Genomic DNA, 14,810 nt, shown 5'->3' on the forward strand with positions numbered 1-14,810 from the left:
CATTACATTTTATGCAAGATTAAACTATTTTTCAGTTACACAAAATATGAAGGAATAAGAAAGTACAGCTGTGTACACTTGCCATAAAAATAGATGTTCAAGTGTATTCACGGTTGCAGTCATTATATTTGGGTAATCTGCTGGCAGGTTGCCCTCAGTCGGCCTGATTAACAAAGTCTTGGGTCCTGCGTCGGTTGCTGTCCCTTCTTCCATGATGTCAGGTCGTCAGGGGTATAAAACATGCAGCCGACGCCATTACATCAGTTTTTTTTGCCCCAGAAGTCAGGTGCCCCCCAAATGGGGAGCAAAATATATATATAAATAATTAAAAACACAAAAATATACCTCCAAACAAAAGCAAATACACCAAAAAGGCTTTTAAGCATAGGAAAAGAAAGTAGAGGCATAGTAAGAGAAAAACAGGGGGCTGGAGGGAGAGTAACCAGGACTGCAACAGTGAATACACTCGAACATCTATGGTAAGTGTACACAACTGTACTATGTTCATCGTGTTTCACTGTTGCAGTCATTACATTTAGGTACATTCCCAAAGCTATGGTTGGGAGGATGGATTTATACAGCATTAGGACCAGCTATAAGGCCCTGCAAAACAGCAGTGGCAAAGCCAACTCTGGATTTAGAGAAAATTGGTAAGTGATAATGCTTGGTGAAAGTAAAAACTGAACTCCAGGTAGCAGCTTCTAGAATATCCCTGGTAGCAACACCTCTGAGAAAGGCTGTTGAAGTAGATGCAGCCCTGGTGGAATGAGATCTGATCCCCTCGGGGATAGGTTTTCCATGGTGCTTATAACAGAAATGAATTCAATGGCTTATCCATTTAGAAATGGTTTGCTTTGAAATAGCCTTCCCCTCTACCCCTGCAGCAAATGCTACCAGCAATTGTTCAGATCTTCTTCTAGATTTAGTCCTGTCCAAGTAGAATCTAAGTTGTCTGTGTACATCCAAGGAATGCAGAATCCGCTCCCCCTTGTTCTGTGGACTGGGAAAGAAAGTTGGCAAATGAGTGGACTGATTAAGAGCCACACTGGATACCACCTTGAGCATGAATGATGGCTTGGTCCTGAGTGACACCCTGTCCGCATGAAAGATGATGAAAGGCTCCACTGCCATAAGGCCCTGTAATTCAGATATCCTTCTAGCTGAAGTGATTGCTAAAAGGAAGGCTGTTTTCCAGGAAAGAAATTTTAAGTCTGCAGTAACAGCTGGCTCGAAAGGAGGTAGAGTGAGTTTCTCCAATACAAAGTTAAGGTCCCAGACAGTGGTTGGAGCTCTCCTGGGTGGTCTCATGTTTTTGGCCCCTCTGAGATACTGCTTTAGAAGAGGATGAGAGAAGTGGGGGGGGGGGTTCTGTGTTGTAATGAGCTGAAATGGTCGAGGCATGGATTTTTATGGAAGAAAAAGACAGGCCCTTGTGAAGCATCTCAGTTAAGTATTGCAAAATCTGAGGTAAACTGGACACTGCTGTGCTCATCCCTTGAGATCGATTCCAGGCACAGAATCTTTTCCATTTGTCAGCAAAAGATTTTCTAGTACTAGGTCTTCTCGACTCCAAAATGACATCCATCACATGTTTGTTGAGGGATACTAAGGGGGAATTTAAGTGATTACCCAAAGCTGCAAGATTCAATGTTTGGAGCAGAGGGTGCAGAATTTGGTTCTCCTGCTGAGACAGTAAGGAAGGTGTCTGAGGCAGGTGCCACGGTGAAATGTGTGACGCACTGTGCAGGAGTGGGTACCACTGTTGGCGAGGCCAGTCTGAAGCAATCAAAGTAAATTTTGGTTTGTCCTGTTTGACTTTTAGTAGAACTTTGGAGAGCAGAGGCAGAGTGGGAAAGGCATAGACTGATAGGTTTTTCCATCTGAAGGACAGAGCATCCACTTTCCAGGCTTTTTTGTGATGAGTTCTTGTGCAAAATTTGTCCAACTGGTAGTTCTGGGGTGAGGCAAAACGTCTGGGCTCCCCCATTTGCATGTCAACATGTTGAAAATCCATGATTCCAGTTTCCATTTGTGTGGGTCCATGAGATTTCTGCTTAGTTCGTCTGCCAGAACATTCAGCTTTCCTGGCAGGAATTGAGCTTGTAGTTGTACTTGGTAGCTCAAAGCCGTGTTCCACAATGCCATGGCTACTCTGCAGAGGGGGTAGGAATATGTACCCCCCTGCTTGTTTATGTACCACATGACCGTGATGTTGTCTGTCTTTATCAGTAATTGTCCTGGATGAAGGTAGTCCTTGAAAGCTGTCAGTGCATTCTGTACAGCTAGCATTTCTTTTTGATTGATATGAAGGTGCATTTGATTTGGGCTCCATTTACCCTGAATGCACTTCCCTGCCAGATGAGCCCCCCATGCATAGTTTCAGATGCGTCTGTAGTTGGGGTTTGGGTGGCAGGGGGGTGGTGTGAATGGCAGTCCCTTGTTTTGGTAGCAGGCCTCTGCTTACCATAGGAACGCTACGTACAGGCAAGGTATGATAGGAATCATTGTTTCTAGGCTGTGACAATATTGACTCCATAAACGTTTTAAGTACCACTGAAGTTTCCTCATATGCAGTCTTGCATATGGAATTAGAAGAATGCAGGAGGCCATGAACCCCAAGGCTTGCAGTATTTGCCTTGCAGATAGCAGGGTTTTTGTGGCCACCTGTTTGAAGTAAGTCACCAAATGAATTTGCTTTTCTGGCGTAAGGAAAGCCATCTGGGCAGTTGTATTCAAGCTTGTACCCAGGAATGTAATTTTTTTTTTAGAGGGTACCAGTTGAGATTTCTTTTCGTTTATGGTGTACCCTAAACAGGTTAGAACTCTTTTTACAAATGCCAGATGTTTTAGAAGAATGGCCTGGTTTTCTGCCTGAATTAGACAATCGTCCAGGTATGGATATATTTGAATATTTCTTTGCCTGCAAAATGCAATTACTGGAGTTAGGCACTTTGTGAATACCCTGGGTGCAGTAGACAAACCAAAGGGCAGTGCATAGAACTGATGATGCATGCAGCCTGCTTTGAAGAGGAGGTATCTTCTGCAAGATTCCCTGATTGGGATATGCAGGTAAGCCTCTTTTAAATCTAGAGTTGCCAACCAGGCATCCTTGCCTAGCATAGGAAGTAACTGGTGAAGAGTCAGCATCTTGAATTTTAGAACGTCCAGAAAGGTGTTTAGAGTAGACCGGTCCAGAATTGGACGCCATGATTTGTCTTTTCTGGGTACCAAGAAAAGTCTGGAATAGAAACCTTGTCCCTTTTCCTCTTCTGGTACTAGTTGAATAGCCCCCATGTTTAGGAGGGAAAGTACTTGTTTCTGAGCCTCTGCCCACTGATTTGGAGGCAGGTCTGGCCATTCGTTTGGAGTTGGCAGTGTGTGGAAATGAAATCTGTATCCCTGGGACACTATATTTAAAACCCATTTGTCCCAGGTTATAAGTTGCCAGTTTCTTGAATGAAGAGCCAGTTTTCCCCCCAAAGGGGCGGCTAAGAGGTTAAGTGCTTGGTAATTTTAAAGGGAAGTCATTGAGACCGTTTACCATAGGGTGGTACCTTGTTGTTTCTAGATTTGGAAGTGGAAGCACCGCATTGCTTAGTTCTGAAAGTCCCTTGGGACTGAAACCTGGTGCTTTTGGAATGTCTGGGTTTGGCTGGAGTGGCTCTGGAAGGAGCTGGAAAGGACCAGTTCTTAGTAGGCCAGTGCCTACTAAATCTAGGAGGTTGTACTTGTAAGAAATCTTTCACAGTTTGTACAGATTTAGCTTTATCTTACATCTTTTTTAGAACGTCTTCAGCCTTATTGCCAAAGAGGCAGTCTTGATGTAAAGGAGCATCCAAAAGTTTTGCTTTAACATGATCAGGCAGAGATTGCTCCTTAAGCCAAGCATGCCTTCTCAGCACAGACCCAGTAACAGCAGCCCTGCAAGAGGCCTCTAAAGAATCAAAACCACATTGCAAATTATGTTTGCCAACTTGTTCAGCTGAATGCAATAAATCCTGTAAATCTTTATTCTCCACACAGTCAGAAATCAACATCATTTTCTGTTTAAGCAGTCCCAAGATATGCTGTTGATATTTTAGCATATGGAATTGACAGTTTAAAGCCCTGATAGCTAAGGTTGCAGAAGTATAAACCTTTTTACCCCATCTATCCAGTGCCCTTGAGTCTCCATCAGAAGTGGTAGGATTTTAGCAGTAGAAGCCTTAATGCCCTTGGACCTCTAAGAAATGGTTTCAGGGTCCGCAACAGGATTTTTGAAAAGGAATTTGTGGGACTCAGGAACCCTGTAGTACCTGTCTGGTTTGCTAGGGGCTGGAGGCAAGGAATCAGGGGCCATACTGGATTCCAAAAACACATCAACAATGTATAGCACAGGAAGTATAGCCAAAGGCCTATGCTGAGGAAAAAGAAGGAAATCTCTAAGCCTCTTTTTGGTTTCAGAGAAATCCTGGTTTTCCCAATGTAAATGCTCCCTTATGGCAAGTAAAGTTTCCCCAAAAGAGAAATCCTCAGACGGAGAAGCAGAAGGAATGGAATCCTCTGCATCAAGAGTCCTCATAAGTAGGTATGGACAAATCCAGAATATTAGAAGAGTCAGAAGAGACAGAGTTCTGTTCAGAAGATTCATAGTCAAGTTCAATCCTAGGCCTCTTGGAGGGGGGGGTGTTGACTACCCCTGTTTAGAGTAATTAAATCTTGGGGGGGTTGACTACCCCTGATTAGAGTAATTAAATCTTCAGCCATTTTGATCATTTCTTTTTTAGACACAGGGGCCTGAACATGTGACCCGGGCGTCAGTTTTTTAGACATAGATTGAGATTTAGGCCTTAGTACTGAAGTTGGAGTCAGTTTAATATGCAAGTCTATAGGCCTGAATGCACCCTCAGAAGCTGGTACCTGCTCAGCGGCTCCGGACCCATCCAAGGTAGAGACATCCGCGGGTTCCATATGTGAAGCATCTCGTGGAATACCGGACTCTGAATGGGTCTCAGTAGAGGCCTGCGAATCAGAAGTAGTGGGTATCACGGGCTGCGAAAGCGCCTCACTGAGTACCGTCGAACTGGCGACTGGCTTAGGAGAAGCGTTGTCGGCAGTTTTTGACCTCAACGGCCTGTCTCTGTCTTTTTATTTTCGTTTTTTCAGTATTCCGGTAGTCGGATGGCTAACCAAAGTCATTTCTGGATAATTAAACTGAGAACCGAAATATTTAGAAGCAAAAATTTACCGATGATGGATAGTGCGCTGATTAAATAAAGCACAAAACCAACAGCAAGGTACGTTGTGGTCAGGGCCTAGACAAGGAATACAGTACAAATGAAAATCCTTATGAGGTATTTGCTTCCCACAATTAATACAATTATTAACTTTTATTGACATCGGTAAGGAGCAATAAAAAGTTTCCCCAACGGACTTTTAGTTGAAGTCTTCGGTTCTGAAACTCGAAAATGAAAATTTCAGGAGTCGGCCAACCGGCACTTGAGAACTGCTTCTGCTTCGGGCACCGCGCGGCAAAAGACTGATGCAATGGCATCGGCTGCATGTTTTATACCCCTGATGTCACGGAAGAAGGGACAGCAACCGACGCCGGACCCAAGACTTTGTTAATCAGGCCGACTGAGGACAACCTGCCAGCAGATTACCCAAATGTAATGATTGAAACAGTGAAACACGAAGAACATCAATGTTTCAAAGAGTCAGTCAAAATGCTACAACAAGCCTCTACGAGCATGTTTCCCTACTCTCCCTCTATCAATCCCAGATTTCCTGAAACTCCACATTGATCAACACTATACTAACGTCCCGATCTTCCAAAGGTTATTCCAAGACACTACCACCACCTGCATAAAAGGCAATTCTTTAAGGTATAAATCTGAATGAATCTCCCTTCTTACAGCTGTCATCCAAGTCTTTCTCCCACTTGACACCTTATAATACAAGGACATGTCTCACAATATTGTTTTTCCTCTAAAGTATAAGTATCCTGTCACATCAAACCTATCAAACTCCCATCAGCCTCTACCTCCACACCACAGAAACCTTCATCAGAACATGAATCCATTCACAAAAGCACTCTTCTGCCCACTTTCAAGCAAATAACTGTCCATCTGTCTTTAAGAACTCTGAACATTCTAGTATAAGAACAATACTAGGCAAGTAATCACACGGACAATAAGAGTATGCAACTGTGTCAACCTCCTAAATCAAGCAAGGCTATACACGACTGAAACAAAGATGATTCCCGATGTAAGCTTCGAAGTACACTGTACAGTGAAATAATGGCCTTTTATAGCTAAAGTATGCATATGCTTTCCTTTAGTCTGCCCTTTCTCCCTCCCTCTCATATTGTAACCCACCATCCTATCAGCCAAAGTAGTCTCATATAATATCAGATCACACAGGTGATACCCACTCCCATATCATCATCTCCCTAAGCCATTAAAATTTAACTGCTTCTGTCCTGCACCACCCCCAAAGTGCATAACTTTGCAGCTCTCTGAATTAAATCCCAGTCAACATGTATCTACCCAATCTGGCAACTTTATGAGATGTCATTCGAGGAAGCGTATTCCCCCATCTATGACAACTATGTCAACTTTGAAGTGGCCAAACACACTGATCATGATCTCTACGACCTTTAATATGGATGCAAATATGTTCAGCTAAACGGAAATGGATTTAAAACTTAACTTTGTGGTGATACTGTTCACTGTAAAATTACTAAAAAAAATAACAACAAATATGGGGTTGGTATAATGGTTAAGGTGTTATCTCACAGACCCAAGGAACAGGGATTGATTTTTACAGTTGAAAGGGAAATTGTCCAGACTTAAAATAAGCCACAAGGCTAGCTAGCCTAGTACTTACCTATGAACTTGTAATCATCACCACCATCACCACTGTCTTTTGAGATCACCTGCTTGAAACTAGTAGTAGTATCTAACATCACCTATGTAAACCAATAACAGTAACACCTAATATCACCTACCTGAAATTGTGGGATGGTCATCTCAAAGGACTTGTTTGTTATCTGGCCAGCAGTGTCTGCCACTTTTAATGTCACTGTAACATAAGGACAATTTAGTGACTTGCAGCTACTGGAACTTACTGTCATTCCCATCTTCCACTGGAGATCAACAAGCTAAGAAAAGACAGAACAAGGAGTCATTCATTCTCCCACTGAAAACAAAGACATTTCAGCTGAAATAAAATGATATTTAAGTATTAGACAGCACTAACAATTACTCACATTAAGAAAGCACTTGATTTTAAAAAAATCTAAATATCACCTTCATGTACAGGTTTCTTCAATCCCCAACATAGGTAGATCCACTGCTTCATTTTGGGAAAGTGTCCACTTTTTACTGCTTGCTTACTTAACCATCTAAGTTGCCATGGTGTGAGCAGCATGCTAGGTCTACAAGTAACACACAACACCAATGTGTGTAATAACTTTCAGCAGATAACACACTGTAGCCAACAGTTAAAACCACTTTATCTGCTGTTTATGTCACTGAAAGGCATTTACATTCTGCAAAGCAAAGCTAAATGCCTTTCAGTTATAACAGTTGTGTCAAACACTTTGATCTATGGCTCTGTTGGGCAGAAATGACCATCTTCAACCACATTCATTTCCAGAGAAGCAGCAAAGAAATCAGCAAGCTTGCTGCAGATGCCATATACTTTTAATGCTATTCATCCATACTGTTTAATTTTAAGATGGAGTACAATGGGGGTATGTATTTATTTTCTCTATGCTTTTCATCTGAAATGTCAAAAATTTTATTCAAGGCCCCGGGAAGGAAGACATTTTATATAATTTTATAAACGTTTACAATGGGAAGTTCAATAATCACAACATTCTGTATCATGGGTTAATAGCAAATATTTGGACTGCTTTAGTCACATGCTATGCTATTAGATGTTCATCGTCAGTACATTTAAAACTGCACTTGACATACATATTTTCCATTCATTCACTAATTTTGCACAAGATCCACAGCAGCCAGCAGGTGGTGAGAGAAGTGGACCACAGTATAAAAGCAATACAATGCATTTATATAAACTTCCCAACCTGAATTGGAAGATGCAATATGGAATAACTAGAAAACTGCCCTTTCAAGAAAGGCCCATCTGCAGCAAGTTTTTAAAAGACAGACATTCTGATTGAAAACTGCAACATAACTGTCACAAAAGCAATGGGAGCAATAGTTTTAGTCCTCATACTCGTAAATGCTGACTTAGTGATATATTTGCCAGTTATGAAGCAGTGAAGAATCCATATCACTGTATTATGACAAGTAAAACCGGTTCTAAGACAAGTTCAGATGGGTATCTTTCCTGCTTAAGGAGAACATAGCAAGCACAGACTGCAGAAGAATTGTAAATAAATATAAAACTACAATGCAATGTCAGCAATTTAACATAGAATTATTTTTAATTCATTCAATGAACTGTGCTGTTGTTTAAGTGGCAACAAGCCAGTATTTTTCCTCCTAGGATTTGCTGTACAATAACCAAAATATATACTTTCTAAATCACAAGTACGACATTCCTTTCATATAACATCTCTCAAAAGTGATTTAAGTCTGTCCAGGTGGCCATTTTGAAAAATGACCTCCAAACAAATGAATATCTTCATGCTCTCCAGAAATTTAAACTGGCATGTTCATTTGCTACTCAGGTACAAAAGTACCACATGAAATATACAGCACCTGTAACAGAAACTACTTATCCATCCTCTGCTTACTTCAGAGATCAATCCCTTTACCCTATTACTATCTGAAAAATATCAACAGCGGGAATTTGAAAGTGTAATGAGTGACATTATTACATTTTCAAGATGAGAATTAATTTTGCTGTTCTGTACTAAATAAGCCCTGCCACAAGATGACCTTCATTGTAAGTTACTGGTTCTTTTGGATGAAATGCAACAATTATAGGTTGCTATATGACCTCCATGAACATCTTATAGCAGCCTCTAACAAAGTACTACCAGTTTCTTGTAACACCTGATTGCTGTCAACAAGTCTGTTCATTTCGCCAACTTCAGCCTATGGATCATCTTTGCTTACATCTATGACGCTGCTCACTACCACATGTGCACATATGCAAAGGTCAGCAAGGATGATGTGCTATAGCTCGTAAGACTGAGTAAGATTGCAGAATAACCGGACTGCCTACTACACAAATGGCCTTTCTCAGTATCCTCAGGTATCTTACAATGAAGACTTAATTTCTTGATGGTAAACAAGTCATGTCTGTAGTATTAAGTTTCACTTAAAATAGATTAGATTATTATTAGTAGTAGTAGTAATAGTAGTATTAATTATTCTAGTCATTTGTAACATTAAAACATGATTAAACACAATTTACAGCTTAGTTTCTATGGAGATATAAAAACTACACATTACTCTATCTAAAGAATTCAGTTTTTAACAAATCATTTTTCTAGTTTGTTCAATCTATGTTAATTCTACAAAAAAATAACAAATGGTAAAAATGAAATGACAGGCTGGTTGCCTAAACTCTGTATGCAGCAAATGTTTCTGTGTCAGGCAATGGCTGCTATGGGGATTCAAATCAGTTATCTCCTTTTAAATGTTCAGCAATTCAATTTCCATACTATACCAACATGTGGTTCTACTAATATACATACCAAGCAAAATGAGGTATGAGGTAAACAAGCTGCCCGTTTTAAAAATACAGCTTCCACCAAACCCATTTCTTCAACCCACCTTATGACTAACATTCATCCTGTTTTACATGCAAAGTAAATGAAAGTTGTGCACTTACTGTAACATACAAATATGTACTAGCACTTTCATCTCCATTGCCAAAATGACTAACACTGGCTGGACTTAAGTTAGCCCAACACCTATTACTTACCCAGGCTAACTTAGCCCCTTTCCCTCTTTTCCTAATTCTGAGTTTATCTGGTCCCCTCTCCAGACCTTTGACAGCCTGTGTGGAGTCCTATGAGGAGGAAAAGATTAACCTGACAATGCACATCTATCATCTGGGTAGGCACAAAACATCGGTCTCATCAGTGACAGCCATTCACAGAAGCATTCTGAAAAAAGGATAGCTAAGTGGGAACTGCTCTCGTTGAAACAACATTTGTGAATTTTGCTAAGGATTTGCTACATTTCTGATAACAAAACTGCATATAGTTTAAAGCAGAGAGAAAGACAGTTTTGGAAAACCTTGGTGTGACTCCCCTGCACTGGCCCAGTAATCAAAGAGCCTCAATCCTCACCACTGGCAATAGTGATGGATGTACACATATCAATTGGTTGGCAGTGGTGGGATATCCATATCCCATACTAATTGGTTGACAGTGGTGAGTTAGCCACATCACATATTAATTGGTTGACAGTGGTGTGGATATTGAATTCTTGTAGCCTGTGTACAGTGGTCACTGAAGGTGTTTGTATTTTCAAATCAGCCATGCAGTGAACATTCAGAGTTCATATCACAATTGTTTTTTTTTTGTTGGCTTATTTAGTCAGGGAGAGCAAGCAAGCAAGCATGTCAGCATAGGAGTATGGCAAGCTGACAAGGAGCCAGTTGGCTGAAATGTGCCAGCCTAAAGGACTGGTGCATGCCAACCTGACTAAAGCAGACATCATTGCAGCTTTATTCACAGCTGCATCGCAGAACAGCAATCAGGAAGACAATCAGACTTGGAGATGTACAACTCTCAGAGAATGGACAGCTCAACCTTTCCACACAGGACTTAAAAATCCATCTGGAGTTAGAGAGACTTGAGCTAGAGGCCAAGCATTTGGAAATAGAAGCAACAGAGAGATTGAGATGTCTAGAGACTGAGGAAAATGAGAAACTGCAATGTCTGAAAGCCAAGGAAAATGAGAAACTGCGATGCCTGGAAGCTGAGGAGAAGGAGAGGCAGAATCAACACGAAAAGAAGATGCTGACTCTTCGTCAGAGTCATGGAGGCAATAGGGAAGGGAGAATCCTAACCCCAGAAGCAACAGAGGTCAGTAAATTTCTCCCACAATTTACAGAGGGGGATAATTTTGATAGTTTAATTCATATGTTTGACAGGGTATGTAAAGAGTACAATGTTGAGCAAGGGCTCAGGGTACAGTTCCTGATCTCTTTACTCAATGGTAACTGTAATTTCTAAACTGTCTGATACCGATCGTTTAAATTATAATGTTGCAAAAAATGGTTTGCTAGAATGTTTTAACACCTGAAGCTTATAGGAAAAAGTTTCATGAGCACAGACGCAAGGCATATGAATGTGTGTGAATATGTTGCTGAACTAAGCACTTATTTCCATAGGTGGGTGAGTGGATGTCAGGTCACCACTTTTGAAGGGCTGGCAGACGTTTTGGTGAGGGAACAAGCCCTTAACACTTTGCCTGAGGACATGAGAATCTGGTTAGCGGATAGAAAATGCACAACTGCAAATGAATTTGTGAAGAAGGAAGACCTATACCTAGCAAAAAGGGCATCACTGCACAGGAAAGGGACACCCAGTGCTGCTCATGGGTCTAAGGGAACCAACAGTGGGTAGCTCAGACTGCCCCAACAGAGTCTGCCAGTAGCAGGGGAAGCCACTAGTCCAGGTACACGTCCAGGACCAAGAGATAAAGGTTTTAAATGCAACCAGTGGGGCCATGTAGCATATAGCTGTCCACGGAGGCAAGGTGGGGAACAAAAGGTGGGAGAGCCACTAAGTGGGAATGACAAAATGACAGCAGTAAGTTGTCTTGAGACAGCAAGGGTATCAAACTACCACAAGAGGTTATATCCTATCTTAGTGAATGGGAAAGAGGCCATAGCTAAGACAGACACAGCCTCTGACCTAACCATTGTGAAACCTGCAATGGCTACAGAGGAGCACTACTTGCTTGGGCAGTCTACTCCAGTCAAAGCTTTAGGAGGGATCCCATTCCAAATACCTTTGGCTAGGGTTCACCTTGACTGGGAGCGTGGAAAAGGAAGCAAGCAAGTGGGTGTGTTTGAGAATATCCCTGCAGATGTCCTGACAGGGAATTATTTTGATAATGCAGTACCCTGTGTGCATGCAGTTACATGCAGTCAGGCTTGGAGACGAGCATGTTGGTCTGGTAGCCTAGGGGAGACCCAGACAGACCCCACACTTGCAGCCAGGACTGGTGAGGTGGTTACTTCAGGGAGCGAGCTACCCTGTAGCAGTGAGACTGAAGATGAGCCACAGCTGCTAGTGGGGACTGATGTTCCCTTAGTCAGAGTGACTGCAAGGGCAGCGGTGAGTAGTAGTAGCACCCAGGCTGACAGTGAGGCACTGCTGTCGGAGGATGACAGACTTCCTGTGGAAGCAGAGCTGGGAAGGGTTACAAAGAGAGCTGAGACAGGCTCAGCTCTCAGACCCTACATTAAAAGGCCTGAGGGAGGTAGCTAGTGAAGCACCTGACTCTCAAGAGACAGGGGAATCTTTATATTGGGACAAAGGGTTACTGTATAGAGAGTGGACCCCCTGAGGGGGGCTAGAGGGTGAGAGAATACAGCAGTTGGTAGTGCATACAGCCTACCATCTGGCACTTCTAGCCATAGCCCATGATATTCCCTTTGCAGGTCATATGGGCATAAAATGTACAAAGAGACGTATTATGCAAAACATTTATTGGCCTGGGAGCAGTGTCAAAAGGTAGGCAAGGCAGGAGACAAGGTGAAAGCTCCTTTGATGCCTTTGCCAGTGACTGAGGAGCCATTTCAGAGGGTAGCTATGGATATTGTGGGGCCTCTGAGCACCCAAGTTCCACAGGGAAAAAGTATATCCTAGTGGTAGTAGATTATGCTACCAGATACCCTGAGGTGGTGGCGCTGTGCTACATTGAGGCAGAAAAGGTGGCAAATGCTTTGTTAGAAATTTTCAGCAGGGTAGGTTTTCCAAAAGAAATACTGACTGACAGAGGTGCCAATTTCATGTCAGACCTGCTGGCTTGTCTGTGGAAGTACTGTGGCATGAAGCATCTAAAGATCACCCCCTACCATCCCCAGACTAATGGTCTTGTTGAGAGGTTAAACTCTACACTCAAGACGATGCTACGGGTATTTGCAGACCAGTTTAACAGGGAGTGGGACAAATATTTGCCCCATCTGTTGTGTACTTACAGAGAGGTGCCCCAGGCAGTCACAGGTTTTTCACTCTTTGATTTGTTGTATGGGCATAGGGTGAGGGGACCTCTAGATTTGATTTGAGATGAGTGGGAGGGTGAGTGTGAATCCCTCAAGGAGTCTGAGGTGGCCTATGTCCTAAACCTCAGGACAAGGCTCAGGGAACTCAAGGGCTTGGCCCAGGAGAACCTGGTAGAAGCCCAACAGTAGAAAAAGGTCTGGTATGATAGGAATGCTCGAGCTAGAGAGCATGCTGTAGGGCAGCAGGTAATGGTTCTCATTCCTGTCAGACACAACAAGCTGCAGGCAGCTTGGGAGGGAACCTACAAGGTGGTAAGGAAGGTCAGTGATGTTAACTACATGGTAGAACTGATAGGCAGGAGGCAGAGGCACAAATTGTACCATGTTAACATGATGAAACCTTACCATGATAGGTCGGCCCTTGTGCTGAGTATTTGCAGTGGATGGCAGGAGGAGTCTGAGGGGGATGTGGTGACTGATCTCCTAAGTGAGGCTCGGACTGACACCTCAGTGGAAGGGGTAGCAATGTCCCGCAGCTATCCCCTATCCAGGTTTGAGAAATCCGAGCAGTGTTACAGGAGTTTGGGGGCATGTTCACTAGGAAACCAGGGTGCACCCACCTGGTGCGGCACCATGTGGATACAGGACCCCAAAGGTCTATTAAGGAGGCCCCTTATAGTGTGCCTGAGAGAGTCAAACAGACTCTGACAGAGGAGATGCAGGAAATATTGGAACTAGGGGTAATTCAGGAGTCCAGCAGCCCCTGGGCCTCCCCAGTGGTGCTGGTACCAAAGAATGATGACAGCACCAGGTTGTGTGTGGACTACAGGAAATTAAATAGTCACATAGAGTCAGATGCTTACCCCATGCCTAGGACAGATGAAGCCCTAGAGCAGCTGGGTGAGGCTAAGTATCTTACCACTACTGATCTTACCAAGGGTTACTGGCAGGTGCCCTTGACTCCCAGTGCTAGAGAGAGGTCAGCCTTTGTGACTCCTTTTGGCTTGTATGAGTTCATGAAGATACCCTTTGGGATGGAAAATGCCCCTGCAACTTTCCAGAGCCTGGCAGATCGTATCCTAGCAGGAGCAGGAGATTCTGCCCTTACCTAACTAGATGATATTGCTATCTACAGCCATTCCTGGCAAGAGCACCTTCAGCATGTCACAGAGGTGCTGGGCAGACTACAGAGGGCAGGGTTGACCATTAAGCCCAGCAAATGTCAGGTGGATATGGCAGAAGTCTCCTACCTGGGACATAGAGTGGGGAGTGGTAAGATCAGGCCAGAACCTGCCAAAGTGAAGCCATTCAGGCATGGTCTGCCCCTGTTACCAAAAAGGAGGTGAGGGCATTCTTAGGGACAGCAGGGTACTACGGAAAGATTATCCCCAATAATAGTACAATAGCTACTCCCCTCACAGACCTGACAAGGAAAAAAACGTCCTGATAAGGTAGTGTGGACCCCAGCATGTGAGCAGGCATTCCAGAAGCTTAAAGGGCTTTGGGAGGACCTCCTGTGTTAGCCAGTCCAGATTACAGCAAATAATTTGTTGTGCAGGTGGATGCTTCAAACCATGGGATGGGGGCTGTACTTAGCCAGATTTCCTCAGAGGGAGAAGAGCACCCTTTGTTAAATCTCAGTCGTAGGCTCCAACCCAGGG

The 14,810-nt window shown here is 43.1% G+C and overlaps 1 protein-coding gene across 1 annotated transcript in view; it reads right to left on the bottom strand.

Annotated features, from left to right (window-relative positions):
- Window positions 1-14,810, bottom strand: part of LOC122813358 (COMM domain-containing protein 6-like) — a 388,320-nt gene that overhangs the window by 104,853 nt on the left and 268,657 nt on the right. Inside the window, exon 6 of the mRNA XM_044085631.1 lies at window positions 6,989-7,141. Coding sequence (XP_043941566.1) covers window positions 6,989-7,141 — 153 coding nt within the window. The remainder of the gene's footprint in view (window positions 1-6,988; window positions 7,142-14,810) is intronic.

Source organism: Protopterus annectens, chromosome 10.part0, assembly GCF_019279795.1.
Source record: "Protopterus annectens isolate FY-2018-M chromosome 10.part0, PAN1.0, whole genome shotgun sequence".
Classification (NCBI taxonomy): Eukaryota; Metazoa; Chordata; order Ceratodontiformes; family Protopteridae; genus Protopterus; species Protopterus annectens.